The sequence below is a fragment of the Euprymna scolopes genome, chromosome 25 (assembly GCF_053919585.1).
Source record: "Euprymna scolopes isolate OS-2025 chromosome 25, ASM5391958v1, whole genome shotgun sequence".
In the NCBI taxonomy this organism is placed as follows: domain Eukaryota; kingdom Metazoa; phylum Mollusca; class Cephalopoda; order Sepiida; family Sepiolidae; genus Euprymna; species Euprymna scolopes.
The window spans coordinates 53,213,671-53,229,256 of NC_136506.1; the positions used below are offsets into that span (position 1 = coordinate 53,213,671).

Sequence of the window (15,586 nt, forward strand, 5' to 3'; positions counted from 1 at the left end):
TTATTTCAGTACTTATACAGAGAAAATACAACACTGAAACAAGCCGCGCATGCATGGTCCCCCTCTTATGCTGCATGTGAGATGATGCCACAAAAAATAGTGAAGAAATGATGAATGTGAGAAGTGTGAAGGTCCAACGTTGCCTTCACATTTTCGCCAAGTTTCACAAAAATCTAATGGATGGAACAAAAGTTATGTGGTAAAAAGTGTCAATTTTGCAATTTTGGGGCATTTGTGACCCCTTTTGAGCTCTTGGGAATGCCGAATCTCAGTAAAAATGGACAAATGATGCAGTTTCACGCCTTAACACATGTATATTTGAACTCAGCACCATGGAAAACTACTATATAGATATACATATCAAGTTCTGGAGTAATATGAAAAAAGAGCTCCAAAAAGGCATGTTTTTTAGCCCTAAAAGTCTCAGAGGGATGTGAACCAGAATTTTGTCAGGGTCATCCATACGGAATTTATATTAAGAACAATGGGCTCCACATTTTGGCCAAGTTTCAGGAAAATCTAATGGATGGATCAAACGCTATGGGGCAAAAAGTGTCATTTTTTACCTCTTTTGGGCCACTGGAGGCGCAACGGGAATTTTTGTAAAAAGAATTTTTTTACTGTGCACATCTATTTAATGAAATACAATTTGTGGCAAAATTTCAGGAAAAAATAATGGACGGCAATAGTCTAATGGACACACGGATGCCACCGAAAACATAGGTCCCTCTTCGATAAATCGGGGGACCAATAACATTATTTAGAAACCTATTCTTAATATGGGGAGAGGAGAGTGTATTGTGACTGTTCTGTACTTTCACCTAACAATTTAATAAATAAAATATATTGTAAAACTTGAATTTAACTTAAAAATACTATTAAAAAATAGCATGGTATTTTCTCTGCATCTTTAAAAAACATGATTTTAGTCAAAATGTTTAGAAGCAATGTAAAAATTCATTTCACAAAATTGTGTTATAACTGCTCTTTGCTCTAGAGCTATGCAATAGTACAAAGTATACACTCATCAAAAGAATTCAGACTAACACCTAGCCTGGCAAATTTATGTTAAAAACAAACGTTTGTGTAGCTCACTTGCTATAAGTATGTATTTTTACACTATTACATATATACACACATAAATGCTTATATATTTGCAGAATGTTATGGTTTGTTCTTAAAATGAAAGCCATATTTTTATGTGACAAAACAAAATTTCATATCTATTTTATTAGTAAAATGGATAAACATGCTTTATTAGATTGAGCACAAAAGCCACGGTTTTAAGATTGAGGGAAATCAAACAAAAATGAAATGTATTTTATATTAGTAAAAATAATTTATAAAATTCGAGGAAAGACTTATATTTAAAAAAAAAACAAAACAAATGTAATCATGTAACTAAAAATCTTATCGAGAGTGACTCTTTGACAGATGTTGCTTGCTAGTACTTCAGACTATTAACGACGGCCATGACCATATTCACTATTAAGAAAATATCAACTAAAGAACCTTTTTTTTTTATCTCGTACTAATTTTATATATTGTGCTTGAATAATCATTATCAACTAATTAACTAACAAGTTACAATAATGAAATTAATAAAATAATTAGAAATAACAAAACCAAACCTCAGGTGCAACAAAATTAGCAGTGTAGCATGGAGTCATCAACAGACCATTATTTGCACGTAACTGCTTTGCAAAACCAAAATCACAAATACGTAAGGCCTGTGGAGAACCAGAATCATCTGCATATAATATATTAGAAGGTTTCAAATCACGATGAACAACCTGGAAAAGAAAAGTTATCAAGATTAACCATATATAAATGATGCAATTTCTTTTCATGAACTATGACAGTTAAGAGATAGCTGTCATTCAAATGTATTTGCTCTAAAAAGATTAATAAAAATAGTTATACATAAAACTTACCCCATTTGAATGTAGATATTGCACAGTCTCTGAAATAATCTGTAATACAGCACTAGCTTCCCGTTCAGAAAAAAATCTCTGTCTAAGGATTTTATCCAGCAGTTCTCCACCTTGCATCAATTCAGTTACCATATACACTTTATTGCCATTTACAAACACCTTTTCAAAAATAAAAAAAATCCAAAGTAATGTCTCACAAATAGTATATTATGTGTTATAAATGCCCATTTTCCTAATCTCAATATCAAAGTAAAAACAAATTTCTTGATTAAAAGTTTTTCTGCTTAGCATCAGCAGATTGTTTCTACTTTCTATTTTAGATAGAAAGTAGAAAAAAATAACTGAAGACATTAAATACTCTTGATTTCTGTATATGATAGTATCTAAAAAAAAAAAAAAAAAGTCTTCTCTCGCTACATTTTCTTTTTAAAGTTTCAAAGCCAAAATACTTGGGATATCAAATATAACTTTTTAAACATTTCTAAAATGAAGTTACTTTACATGAGATTTTGTATTGAAACACATGCTAATATAACTCTTAATTAAAAAATTGGTATTAAATTAGACATAAATTTAAAAATTGGTATTAAATTATACTAGCAATACCAGACACCATAATGTTCAGCGCTGGACATGGCGCACATTGCTACTTAATTTGACAGTCAGAGTTTTTAAATCAGTAATTAGTAAATTTTGCCTACGTTCATCAAAATAAAACTTATGGCTGTATTCACAATAAATTTTTCTTTAAAATGGTATTTTAATACTATATATCTAGAAAAGTGAACGTGTCTGGCTGTGTGTGTCAGTCTGTGTACATTTCCCTACGCAATAACTGTCAATTTTTAGTCTACAGACTCGAAATTTGATATACAGGGTATGGAGATTTGGGAAAATCGATGTGATCGGTTTTTGGCCAGAAATTTGGCTGTTAAGGGGTCAAAGTTCAATGATTTGATCTTTGAGAATTCTATCAAACTCCTCCAACAATTTTGGGTCTAAACACTTGAAATTTTAGATATAGGTTCCTTGGATATGAATCTAACTTAATAACTTGATTTGAGCCCAAAACAATAAATTTTAAGAGGTCATAATAGGAGTCAAAGTTAAAAAAAATTGACCTTTTTTTTTTTTTTTTTTTGCTCAACATACACCTCCAAACACCTGGGCAGCACCCATGCTAGTATATCTATAAAAGTGAAAATGTCCGTGTGTGTACATTTCCCTACCAAATAACTGTCAATTTTTGGTCCAGAGACTCGAGATTTGACATAAGAATTATAGAGAGTTGGGAAAATCTTTTTAATTGGTTTTCGGACGATTTGACCTTTGAAAACTCTACTAAACTCCTCCACCAATTTTGAGTCTAAACACCTGAAATTTTAAATGTAGGTTACTTAGACATGGATCAAACTTTTTAATTTGATTTGAGCCCCAAAAAATAAATGTTATGGGGTCAAAATTGGGGTCAAAGTTAAAAAAAAACAAATTTGACCTCTGCATTCTCTACCAAATTACTAGTCTAAACATTTGAAATTTTACCTAAAGGATATTCAGAGATAGGGCAAGCTTTTTAGTCGGTTTTTGGTTGAAAATTTGAGCTGCCAAGGGGTCAAAGATCAAAAGATTTGACCTTTGCGGTGCTTAGCAAACTACTCATCCAATTTTGGGTCTAAACATTTGAAGTTTATACATAATGGGTATTCAGACATGCGGCAAGCACTTTAATCAGTTTTGGGGCAAAAATTTGGCTTCCGAAAGGTCAGTTAAAAGAGTTGACCTTTGCAGACTCTACCAAATTCCTCCGCCAATTTTGGGTCTAAAGACTTTAAATTTTAGATGTAGGTAACTTGGACATGGGTAAAACTTTGTATTCTGATTTGAGACCAAAATAATAAATGTTAAAGGGTTAAAATTTGAGTTAAAGTTTAAAAAAATTGACCTTTTTAAATTTGAGTTAAAGTTAAAAAAATTGACCTTTTGGTCAATCACGGAAAAAAAAAATGGTCTATCCCTCAAAGTTGAGGCTTTGTAGTACAAAGCTAAGTCAAGATAGAAATTTCGTTCAAATGGTATTTAATGGCCACTATATTAATTTCTTAGTCCTAAAATCTGAAGAGAATTGATCAAATACTTTTTACGTATTGACAAAAATGGTGAGAAGCGCTGATAACGAGATTTTTTATGTGCCGTGACGCACAGAACAAATTCATAACAAAACATTTGTATATGTTCAAACTGACTTATAAGAATGAAGTATTCATTTCTTTTATTTACTGGCAAAAGAAATATTAAAACAATATTTTCAAATAGTTTTTTTTTTTTCAATAATTATACAGAGAAGGTACAGTGTTGAAATAACATCATCTAGTAAACCATTCTTAACATGGAACTATTCTGTACTTTCACCTAAAAATTTAACAAACAAAAGATATTGTAAAATTTGAAGTTAACTTGCAAATAATACGAAAAAATTGCATGGTATCTTCTTTGCATGAGAACCTTTTTCTTTCTTTTATATCAGCATTCGGATTTTGAATATAATTTTGTGTATTTTTATTATATCAGCATTCGGATTTTGAATATAATTTTGTGTATTTTTATTATATCAGCATTCGGATTTTGAATATAATTTTGTGTATTTTTATTATATCAGCATTCGGATTTTGAATATAATTTTGTGTATTTTTATTATATCAGCATTCGGATTTTGAATATAATTTTGTGTATTTTTATTATATCAGCATTCGGATTTTGAATATAATTTTGTGTATTTTTATTATATCAGCATTCGGATTTTGAATATAATTTTGTGTATTTTTATTATATCAGCATTCGGATTTTGAATATAATTTTGTGTATTTTTATTATATCAGCATTCGGATTTTGAATATAATTTTGTGTATTTTTATTATATCAGCATTCGGATTTTGAATATAATTGTGTATATTTTTATTATATCAGCATTCGGATTTTGAATATAATTGTGTATTTTTATTATATCAGCATTCGGATTTTGAATATAATTTTGTGTATTTTTATTATATCAGCATTCAGATTTTGAATATAATTGTGTATTTTTATTATATCAGCATTCGGATTTTCAATATAATTTTGTGTATTTTTATTATATCAGCATTCGGATTTTTAATATAATTTTGTGTATTTTTATTATATCAGCATTCGGATTTTGAATATAATTTTGTGTATTTTTATTATATCAGCATTCGGATTTTGAATATAATTTTGTGTATTTTTATTATATCAGCATTCGGATTTTGAATATAATTTTGTGTATTTTTATTATATCAGCATTCGGATTTTGAATATAATTTTGTGTATTTTTATTATATCAGCATTCGGATTTTGAATATAATTTTGTGTATTTTTATTATATCAGCATTCGGATTTTGAATATAATTTTGTGTATTTTTATTATATCAGCATTCGGATTTTGAATATAATTTTGTGTATTTTTATTATATCAGCATTCGGATTTTGAATATAATTTTGTGTATTTTTATTATATCAGCATTCGGATTTTGAATATAATTTTGTGTATTTTTATTATATCAGCATTCGGATTTTGAATATAATTTTGTGTATTTTTATTATATCAGCATTCGAATTTTGAATATAATTTTGTGTATTTTTATTATATCAGCATTCGGATTTTGAATATAATTGTGTATATTTTTATTATATCAGCATTCGGATTTTGAATATAATTGTGTATTTTTATTATATCAGCATTCGTATTTTGAATATAATTTTGTGTATTTTTATTATATCAGCATTCAGATTTTGAATATAATTGTGTATTTTTATTATATCAGCATTCAGATTTTGAATATAATTGTGTATTTTTATTATATCAGCATTCGGATTTTGAATATAATTTTGTGTATTTTTATATGAAACCTTTAGATGTTTTATGACATGAAAACATACTTTCCAGTACATTTTTTTCAGATAAAATCTTTGTTGTTTTTTTTTTTTTTTTTAAATTTTTAATCATCATTCTTTTTTCACTAGGTATTAAAATGTACCAAACTTTTTTTTTTGTATTTATATTATTAGACTGCTGGAGGGATCAACCCACCCACTTTAAGATAAATGATAGTATTAAGAATAAAAATTAAATGTTATTTTGTTGCAGGTGAAATCTTGCACTGCTAATTCTCAAATATTAAATATTAGCATTAGCTGGTGAAACTTTTGCACAGTGAACTGATTTAAACATGGATCTGCAAACCAAAAAGTTGTCAAATGGATACATTCTTCAATTAATGGAAAAATTTGCCAGAAATCATTCAGTTTCAAAAATTTTCAATGTGTTAGAAATTTCACAATATTCTGCTCAACAACTGGATACATTGGGAGTCAAAGTTCAATGACTGATTAAAAAAAAAGAACAAAACTAAGAAATGTTGCTACAATTGAGGAACTAGAAAAGCAGCAATTCATTGTACAATGAACTGCAAAACCTGATTCCTACAAATCCCTGTATTTTTAGATTATTCTTGCTGCTACAAACCCCCAAGGTAGTTGATAATAGGTCACAACTTATATTCTTTCATCATATATAAAAGTGAAAATGCTTACAATACTGCAATATTTAATGATGGGACATAGTTCTTTGTGCTTGAAAACATAATTGCAATATGTACAAAATTTCTTTTAATTTGATATTTTCTATACTTATACTTTCTATGAATCGTCTTATAGTGGCCATATTGAATTTTCCGCTTCCATCTTGGATTTTTCAGTATGATAATAAATGGTAATGTCCATCAGAATAATACTTCACTCATCTACCATTTTTTTTTAGCTGCTTTTATGATGTTTCAACTTAGTCGTTACAATGAGACGAATATGCTAATTAGTATGCAAGTTACCAAGTGAGATGTTGTAAATACAGTTATCTGAACTTTGTGAAGGTGTTGTAATAATATGTTCAAAATTTCATATCTTAAAAAAAATCTTAACATACAATTTTTTAAAGATGAGTAGTTTTGTAAATTGTGTAAATTTCCTAACATTTTTTATCACAAGCTTATATGCATTTGAATAGGACTAATCTAAGCAAAATGCCAAGTGAACCATGCTTCTAACACTTTGAAGGGTCATAACTCCTGTTCTAACAGACCTATTTTAAAATACTAAAAGACTATATTTCTTTAGTTTTTATGCTCTTTTTAATAATGCTTAATTTGAGTTTCTTGGATGTAAAGAAAAAAAATAGTCTGATATTGCTAATTATACAAAACACCAATTCTGATCGAAATAAGTGAGTTTAGTAGAAAAACAATGGAGAAGTTGTTCACCAAGAAACACAAAAGCAGCTGAAATAGGATTATTAGTCAAGGTGTGGTATACAGATTGGACACACAGCTCATATATTTAGAGTTAGTTTACTGTCAATTTTAGGAGCGGCAGTAAACTTTGCAACAATGTCCAGCAGTTAGCCACAGTTTACAGGCGTTTTTGTGGTTGTGACAGTTGAGCAGTTTCCAGTTATAGACTATCGAAGGCAGGTTACAGCTTGAACAAAATTGGAAAAGCTCTAGGAAGTCGAGATGAAGAGATGAATGGATCAACCAACTGATGAACATGGCTTAGACAGAAGACATGTGGACATTAGCGTTTAAAGGGCTGTTTCCTGTGATAGTTTCACACATGCACTCAGAGCTCAACCAATGTATACAAAATGTGTTGGAGTTTTTTGACTGTGTTTGGAGTCGTTTTATATTTTTATACTTATGAACTAGTGTGCCTATTCGGCAGTCACCAATGTGAAAGATGATGGAACAGTCAGAAGAGAAGATGAAAGAAGAAATCCACAGTTGAGGTTGACAATTGTTGTCGAGCAGGGGAGCAGATGTGGTCCACATAATTTCTTTCATCATTACAGAATGAAAACATTAATAATGAGAGATTATGTCAAGAATTTTTGGATGCCGGAAGCTCAATACGTCTTGCGCTAAACTTTTTTTTTAGTTCAATTCACCTGAAACAAGACACACTACGATGTAATGTACTATGAATTAAAATGCTCCCTATTAATCCGGCCCCTAAGTGTGGAGTTGTGCAGCAAGATGCTTGTTTACATTGCATTTAAATTTCTGCATGTTAGTGGAAACAGGGAAAAAATTCCAACGGCTAGCAGTTCAAGGAAAGAAACTACTGAAGTAGCAAACCTTCCAATATCTGGGGATCTTCACAGCGAAAGTTTTGCTGTTTGTCAGTATTTACATTGCATCGATTGTATCAGTACATTCTGTTGAAGTAATTGTAGAACAAGTACACAGATACAACAGCGCAGAAATAGAGCTGGATCTTAGCAGATAGTGTTGGCCTATTTAGGTTAGATACTTTTATTGGAAACAAATAAAAAAAGGAACATTTGGTTTGGTGAAAATAGAAAAAGATATCAGCCACAACTACTGCTATTTCAATGAAAATTAAAACAATTTATAAGTTTTAAAAATTTTCTCAATATTAAATTCTAATGTTTTTCAAATTTATATTCTCCCAGAAACATGTAGAAATTTTCTAAGTTGTATTTCATCTAAAATCTAGGGGTAACCCTAGATTTTAGATGAAATTTGATAGCAAAGATTATATGGTAACAGCCCATATATTTTTTTATTTACAAAAAATAATGTATAAAATGCTTCCAATTTTGTTAGCAAAGAGAAAAGGGCTGAAGGATCATAAATTTAATGTGACATTATCTTTGAAACTAATAAATATATTATGCAGAAAAGAGATCTATGGTAGCAGAGAAAAATAATTCTTACATCTCTGAGAGTAATTATATTTGAGTGATGACCAAACCGAAGGAGAATTTCAATTTCCTCTTGAGGATCTCGTTGCTCCCGATCCATAATCTGAAAATTAAATATGAAATTAAAATTTTAAAAATAAATTTACAAAACATTTTGTTTTAATAAAGTTCATATTTTACAGTCAATAGATTTGACTGTAAAATATGAACTATTTAACACTTAAACATTTTCTGCAAAAACTTGTTTGGGAGATAAGACTAACAAAGTTCAAAATTCAGAAAAGGTAAAAATCTGTGTAACTATAAAATACAAATAATTTGTATAACTACACAAGATATTTGGGATAGATTGACACTTTTTGGAAAACAAAGAAAAAACATCTTGAACAATAATTCTTGGATTTAAAATTAAGATCTGCATTTCTTGAATCTTTTGTTAAATACAACTTACTTGTAGAAGCCATCTGAAGCCTCCAGCATGGACTTCACCATGTTCTTTGAGAGATGTCTGAACATCAGTTTGATCCTGACAACTCATCCTTGATGCTGCATGCAGTATGGTTTCTCAATTGCATCGCACACAAAATAGTTCATGTGTTACGACAAGACAAATATTGGAATTGCTGAAGTCATGAGAGAGTCACTTCTGGATTTTCCTGGAGGTGTGACATGGAACAGAGTTGTAACCCCCACCCTTCATCAAGCACAATACACAGCAACTCAACATAGCCATTTGAACTGAATCTAAATCCCTTTCTGAAGATTTAGACCAGCATAACATGGCCTTTGCTGGAAACATATCTAAAGTATGAGAAAACTTGATCTTCATAATGTGCAGGACTTGCAGTGAACTGATCCGGACAGAAGTTTTTCTTGACAGAAGAACAACAGCATCTCCAGCTCTACTGGATGTTGAATCTTGTTGAGTAGTTGCTTGGTTTTCCTAACGCAGTTCTCTTGGTGAGGAGTAGTTGATCCTTGCAATTTTTACATCAATATCTCTCACAGATAGCTGCATTATTGTTGCCGCACGTTTTGTGTGGCTTTGAAGAATTTTGCTGTGCAGCCAGTCAGACTGATCATTTTTGCTACTGTTACCTCATTCCCATCACAAATCTTATGCCATCTTATGCTTTTTAAGGTATTCAAGAAATCTTATGCCATCTTATGCTTTTTAAGGTATTCAAGAGATCTTATGATATCTTATGCTTTTTAAGGTATTCAAGAAATCTTATGCCATCTTATGCTTTTTAAGGTATTCAAGAAATCTTATGCCATCTTATGCTTTTTAAAGTATTCAAGAAATCTTATGCCATCTTATGCTTTTTAAGGTATTCAAGAAATCTTATGCCATCTTATGCTTTTTAAGGTATTCAAGAAATCTTATGCCATCTTATGTTTTTTAAGGTATTCAAGAAATCTTATGCCATCTTAATTCAAGAAACACAGATTTCCAAACTTAATCTATACTCCTTTAATTTTTTTTTTTTGTGTGTGTTGATATTCATATTAAAATATTGATATTCATATTAAAATATTGATATTCATATTAAAAAACCCTTTTTTCTATTTATCTAAAAAGAAAATACAACTTTGTTATATATGGGTTGTGGAATTGCATTCATCTGCTAAATATCTACGTAATTGGCATATTCTTTTAAACATTCATCTTAATTGATTCCCTATTAGTTTTTTTTTTCAGTTTTCGTATAGGATGATCATCTTTAGTTAACTATTACGTGGAATTATATTCATGCAGATATTCTACATGGTTCATACTTGCATAAACACAAACCTCTTTATATACGTACATACTTCTTTTAAAAATTTTACCTACCAAACTCCTGTCAGTTTTTAGTCTACAGACATGAAACTTAATATATAGGGTATTCAAACCCATGCAAAACTTTATATTTGGGTTTTAACTGGGGAAAATCAGTGCAAAAGTGTGGATATTACAAAAATGGAATTTGTCAAGTTATGGTCGAATGATGTCATTAGGAATATGCATGCATAACGTAATAGCTATCTGTTCATGTTTTAATTTTTAGCCTTGCAACAAACATATCTTCATAGCTCAGGCATCCAAAAGAAAAAGTAAATCATAAGCTAAACGTTTTGTTTTCAATTCTTTGTGGTGGCACATGAGTTATTTTTTTTAAATCACAACTATATGATTGAGATAGAGATAAACAACATCTGCAAAAGCATCCGGAGCATGTTCAGGATAAATTCTATTCAATCTAGAGATAAGACCTTGATACTACCACTGCAGGTAAGAGTGGCCATGGGGTAATTCTGCAGTCGCCAAAGATACAAAATTAGATCTACATCACTGGATGTGACGCAGAATCTTGAAATATTTTTGCATTATCAAACATACTTAGTTGTCTTGTAAAATGTAATATTAGCCAGGCTAAAGTGAACGAGTTTCACAAGTAATGTGAAAGCAGTCATAAAAAAGGAATGTTTCAAAGTAACCAACCTTCACAGCATAATCTTGACCAGTTGTTTTGTGAACACACCATTTGCACACTGAATAGGATCCTATTCCTATATCCTAGGAGGGAAAAATATTAAATATTAGTTGTTTTATCCCTGTCAAAATCATTTCAATCTTTTCTAACAAATCTTTTTAAAAATATGTATTATATATATATATATATATTATATATATATATATATATATATATATGCATGCAATTTATGTATGTTATTTAGATTATAATATTTCATATAAATAATTACAAATTTAAATATTTAGCCTTGCTGTAAAATTTCTGTAAAAAGAAAATTTTAAAGTGATCACCTGATGATTAAAGTAAAAAGAAAACGTTCTAAAATCAGTATTTACATAGGCATCACCACTTTATAAGAGAGACCACTTAGGGATGAGGGGTAAAAAGTTTACAGTACTCAATTGGACAATATAGTAATCATTAGTAATGGAAATTTGGCAAATTTGTTAAGTGGAACAGCTCATCAAGAACTTGTTTACATTGAACTTGAAGACAACCATATTGTCGTGCAGTTCTAAGAAAGAAACATTGTTCATGGAATTTGCATTTAGGTTTAGGCATAGATAAAGAGGGAGGGAAATAATTGATAGTGTTTTAAGCTAGACGAGTGTTTCTTGTGGAAGTTTGGTGAGGGGAGGATCATAGATTGGAGCTCAGGCGACCACTTGACATGAAAATAATGATAAAGCAGAGAGACTCGCAACAAGAGGTTGCAGGGAAGAGCTACTAGGCTACAAAGTCTATTTTGAACTCTATCAAGGCAGGATAAGTCCTTTCTAACAACTCCTACCCAGATGTGGCAACAGAACTCCATCCTTGGACGCACCCAGCTCTTATATAGGTAGAGAATTGCATCAGCAGTGAGATATCTACTGGATCGATAGGATCCCACAATTTCTCGAGTGACCCTGGCAACGGATTTGGTACGTGTTAGATTTCAGATCAGGAGTAAAGGTCAAGACCAGAAGCCTGCCAAAACATGAAGCCTCCTCAAGACGAGCCATTCATTTCAATTGATGCCAGATGGAGATCAGAGCATTGATGATGTAAGGATAGAAGCTTGGTTTTAGATGCATTAAAAGTAACCAGCCACCTCTTTCCCCATTGTACCACGAGCTCAAGATCAGAGAAGAGAGAATCAGAGAGAACTTGGTCATTTACAGTCCCTGATGTGCTACCATAGATGGTAGGGTCATCAGCATAAATGTCTATGAATGATGTAAGGATGTGATTTGGAAGATCATTAATGTAGATCAGGAAGAGAGTTGAGCCCAGGATGGACTCCAGCATTAATATTGTGAGCTTCTGATTTCTGCCCATCAACCACTACTCTTATGAACCTATCAAAGAGAAATGATTTAATGCTTAATAAGACATTTCCAGCTATACCATAGCCGGAGATCTTGTGAAGTAAATCTTTATGCCACATTCTATCAAAGGCCTTTGATACGTCAAGAGCAATTGCCCTAGAAAGGAAGCCGACATTGAGAGATTAGCTAATCCTATGAGATATCATAACTGTAAGCATATCTGCTGTAGATCTAGCAGAATCAAAACCATATTGCATGTCACTAAGAGGGTTATTTTTGCTGAAATGGTTGACTACTTCTCTACATAACAGATTCCAGCAACTTACTCATGACACACAGGAGACATTGGCCTGTACTGAGAGGGAAACGACCTATCACCAGATTAAAAAAGGTTGTATTCTATATTGATAGTATATGATTAATCAAGTTTCTGTATAGAAAATGTATGTAACTAGCTTTACCTATGTTTGGAGATTTTTGTGATGAGGGTTAATTTTATTCCAATTGCTGTTCTCATCTTGAATGTTATCACAGCTCTCAAATTCTGCGTACAGTGTGGAATGATATAATTGCCGATCTAGAAAAGACGACATGATTCCATTTCCTTCTAATGAAAACCAGTTTTCTTTATTTGTTACAGACCATCTACTAGTTGGCCAGTTGTGTACAAATCCCAAGAGCGATAGGAGCCTTCTATTATGTCAAAGCGACACAATGTCCAACGAGCGAGAGCAGAGGTGCGCCGCTGTACAACTCATGCTCTCTACCAATCTAACCAACAACAGGACCATTGCTAGCAACCTCAAAATGCAAATCCAGATGATTCAATAGCTCAACTAAGTTTCCAGTCACGATTATGGTTTTTGGTGTGGTTTTCAGTGAGGACCACATCATGCCACTTCACATCTTCAAAGTCAACTTGAAAGTCAACACCAATGTGCTGAAGAGTGTGGTGATCCCCTGGTGCAATCAGGTGAACGCCGACAGATCCTGAATGTGGTAGCAGGACTATGCCGGCCCATAAGTTTAAAGAGATCCAGGCTTGGCTTCAGAAGGAGAGCTACGACTTTGTGCACTTCTGTCACTGCCCCCTCTCCTTCCCTGACTTGAACCCACTCGACTTTGTTGTGAACATCAACACCAGCCAGATCACTGCCATTCACCAAATTCCCACTGGACCTTGTGAAAAAGGCATGCTCCAAGTTCTGGACCCGTATCGAGGCGGTATTTAAGCTGAAGGCAGCTACATTGAATAGATGCCAGCTCTACTACATAATCAAGTTACCTGAATTGATTTTTTCAATAAAAGTTTAAAAATAAAGTTGTAATGTTGTTTTCTTTAGGTCAAAAAATTTATCGTTCCACCCTGTAGATTTCCAAGTTCAACAAAACTCATCTGAAAAAGGTCAAAGGTTAGAAACCATTGTGAGAAGAACATGCAAAATGAGAATAGTAGTTCAAATAAACTATACTTACTTGACATTGCACAGGAGTCTTTACTTTCAATTTTGTTTCACTTTTCACTCATGCTATTTTATAAGCCAAATTATTTTTTTTCTAAATACAATTTTACACATTAAATTATAGTATCATTTTGTCATTAAATTATTAATTGAATAAAATTGTTATAAAACTACGAGTGATGTTTTTAAGAAATATTGTTTTTAATCTCTTATAAAATTTGTGTGAACAAAAAAGTGACTCCATAATTTGATTAATATAAAGATTAATGAATTGACAAACTCAGCACTTACTTGTTTCAGTTCATATTCGTCTGTGAAAGGTATATGCTTTACACCTGGCAACTGAAAAAGATGGCAAGAAAAATGAGAAAATGCAACAAAGATGTTACAAATATTTAAAAGACAATGTAGCAATAAAAATAAATTTAAAACTTTAATAAAGTTGATTAAATATCGAACAATGAACCTCTACAAATCATTTTCACATGAACCAAAATGTCAAAAGAAACAAATCTTCTTTGAGGTAAAAATAAAGTTCATGATATTTAAATTACCGTTGAATCTCATCCAATTTAGCTAAATAGAAAACATACCTTTAGTAAACTATCATTTGTCTCCATATGTGTTGGAAGGCTGCCCCCATCAGCGTCTAACAATCCAGGTGCAACAAAACTAAATCCTCGGAACAACTGATGATCTTGTGCACTAACTGGAATGCCTGGTGAATCTAGACAGTTTAAAAATAAAATGACCAAAGTTAGAAACAAAAATTAAGAGAAAAACAAATCGAATAAAATATTAAAGAATTTAAAGGACAAATTCTATTTTCGGTTAATAATAAATCTAATAAAAGAAAGTATTACACAGTGAATTAAAGATTAAAAGAAACCAGAGGAGTTAACCCTAAAAATAATGGAAGACTTAAATATGGAACATACTTATTTTTTTTTCTTGTATATGTAAATTATTTGCAAGATTGCAAAACTCAATTTACAGATTTTTTTTTAAATTAAATTTTACAATAAATTACTTAACTTGCATAAAAAATAGTTCTCATGTAAATCAATAAACTGAATGAATAATTAAAACTACAAAAACATCTTGGGGTAGTATTGACGAGATATTTAGAATTCAATATGTATATTGATATTATATATTTTGAAAGTTTTTTTTATTTATTATCTTTTTTAAGTTAACATTATAGATAAAAACAAGAGATGCAAAAAGCAAGTATGATAAATGAAATTCAAACAAAACTTATAAAAATTGACTTATAAAATATATTCAACAAATTTCATCATTTAATTCAATGTCCATTTTACATGACATGTGTTGTACGTCTTTTAAAAATCATATTCTAAACCTATCACTGGCCAGGTTTTTATCTTTCATGTTCATCCTTCTCACTTTCTCTCATACTTTCCTTGATCTTCTCCTATCACCTCAACTGTTCCGTATCAAACCTTTATCCATTCTTTCAAATATGACCAAACCAATAAAGTCTCCTATACTGTCCAGATTTAAACTTCCCGAGTCATCAGAGATTAAATACGGACAGGATAGGGAGGTA

The 15,586-nt window shown here is 31.1% G+C and overlaps 1 protein-coding gene across 5 annotated transcripts in view; it reads right to left on the reverse strand.

Moving 5' to 3' along the window:
• Positions 1–15,586, reverse strand: part of LOC145247353 (ribosomal protein S6 kinase 2 beta-like) — a 291,613-nt gene that overhangs the window by 49,060 nt on the left and 226,967 nt on the right. For all 5 annotated transcript variants that reach the window (XM_080109030.1, XM_080109028.1, XM_080109029.1 and 2 more), the window contains exons 12-17: positions 14,610–14,743; positions 14,308–14,358; positions 11,210–11,284; positions 8,738–8,827; positions 1,935–2,093; positions 1,632–1,793 (exon numbers count right to left, since the gene is read on the reverse strand). In XM_080109030.1, the coding sequence (XP_079965156.1) occupies positions 1,632–1,793; positions 1,935–2,093; positions 8,738–8,827; positions 11,210–11,284; positions 14,308–14,358; positions 14,610–14,743 (671 nt within the window). The remainder of the gene's footprint in view (positions 1–1,631; positions 1,794–1,934; positions 2,094–8,737; positions 8,828–11,209; positions 11,285–14,307; positions 14,359–14,609; positions 14,744–15,586) is intronic.